The 1227-nt window shown below is 35.0% G+C and overlaps 1 protein-coding gene across 1 annotated transcript; it reads right to left on the bottom strand.

Moving 5' to 3' along the window:
• Positions 1 to 399: 399 nt before the first annotated feature.
• Positions 400 to 783, bottom strand: LOC149136013 (uncharacterized). Its single transcript, XM_089350054.1, has one exon. It carries the CDS (start codon positions 781 to 783, stop codon positions 400 to 402), a length of 384 nt encoding a protein of 127 aa, XP_089206180.1.
• Between the last annotated feature and the right edge of the window lie 444 nt (positions 784 to 1227).

Here is a 1227-nt window from a genome sequence, read left to right as displayed (position 1 = left end):
TTGTAGCTCATTACTATGCACCTCATACCAATTTTCAACCACATGAGAGGTGTGTATTGGAGCATCGTCATCTTGGAAGCTGTCCTCACCATCGGGGAATAATGTCCGGACCATGGGAAAGACTTGATTTCCAAAAATATTCAAATAATCATTGCTGTTGGTCCTACTACGAAGGGAAGCGATTTGACCAAGAGAATTCCAAGAAAATGCTGCCCAAACCTCCTCCATGGTCCACTGTAGGAAGAAGGCAGTCAGAATTAAAAGCTTCCCGGCCTACCTCCACACATAAACTCGTCCTGCAGTGGGGAAAAGAGAACAAGTGAACATGTCGGAGAATACTACTTGCTTCCATTGGTCTTTTGACCAACTCTTGTGATCTCTACACCAGTTCAGCCCTTTCTAAATGTTTTGATGAAAAGGCAGAGGTTTCTTCATGGTGGTTCTTCCATGATATCTGGCTTTATTCAGCTCACGGCGAACATTTTTGATGAAAACTGGACTAGTCAGATGTTGATTCAACTCTGCAGTCAATTTAGGGGCAGTTGTCCGGTAATTTTTCGTCACAAAGAGATTCAACAGTCGTTGGCCTCTTTCAGTGAGCTTCGAAGCCCTGTCGGACTTACGCCTCCTGATGCAGGCTTTGCTCTGCTTCTCAAATTCAGTCACAGTCCTTGATATGCTAGCTCTCGAAAAACCAAGAAGTCCAGCTTTTCTGGTGACGGAAACTCCTTCCATTCGAGCTCTAACAATTTGCGCTTTTTCGAACTCGGTGAGGTTACGCATCTTAGCTTAATTTATACTACAGTCTGAAAAAGTGATAGACATAAGCATTAAATTAGATAAATAAAACCATCTACAATACAAAAAAAAGCACAATGAAATTTGGATGGATGAAATATTGGTGTTAAATTTATATATATATATATATATATATATATATATATATATATATATGTATATATATATATATATATATATATATATATATATATATATATATATATATATATATATATATATATATATATATATGTATATATATATATGTATATATATATATATATATATATATATATATACATACACACACACACACACACACACACACACACACACACACACACACACACATATATATATATATATATATATATATATATGTATGTATGTATGTATATATGTATGTATGTATACGTATACATTGGACCATCGCATAAATAATGCGGT

This window comes from Octopus bimaculoides, chromosome 4, assembly GCF_046866305.1.
Source record: "Octopus bimaculoides isolate indiv1 chromosome 4, ASM4686630v1, whole genome shotgun sequence".
In the NCBI taxonomy this organism is placed as follows: domain Eukaryota; kingdom Metazoa; phylum Mollusca; class Cephalopoda; order Octopoda; family Octopodidae; genus Octopus; species Octopus bimaculoides.
Note: the sequence above shows the minus strand (reverse complement) of the source record. Positions and strands in the feature narration are given on the sequence as shown.

Excerpts from the sequence above, each read along its gene's own strand:
- LOC149136013 (XM_089350054.1), bottom strand. The coding sequence starts at position 783 with ATGCGTAACCTCACCGAGTTCGAAAAAGCGCAAATTGTTAGAGCTCGA.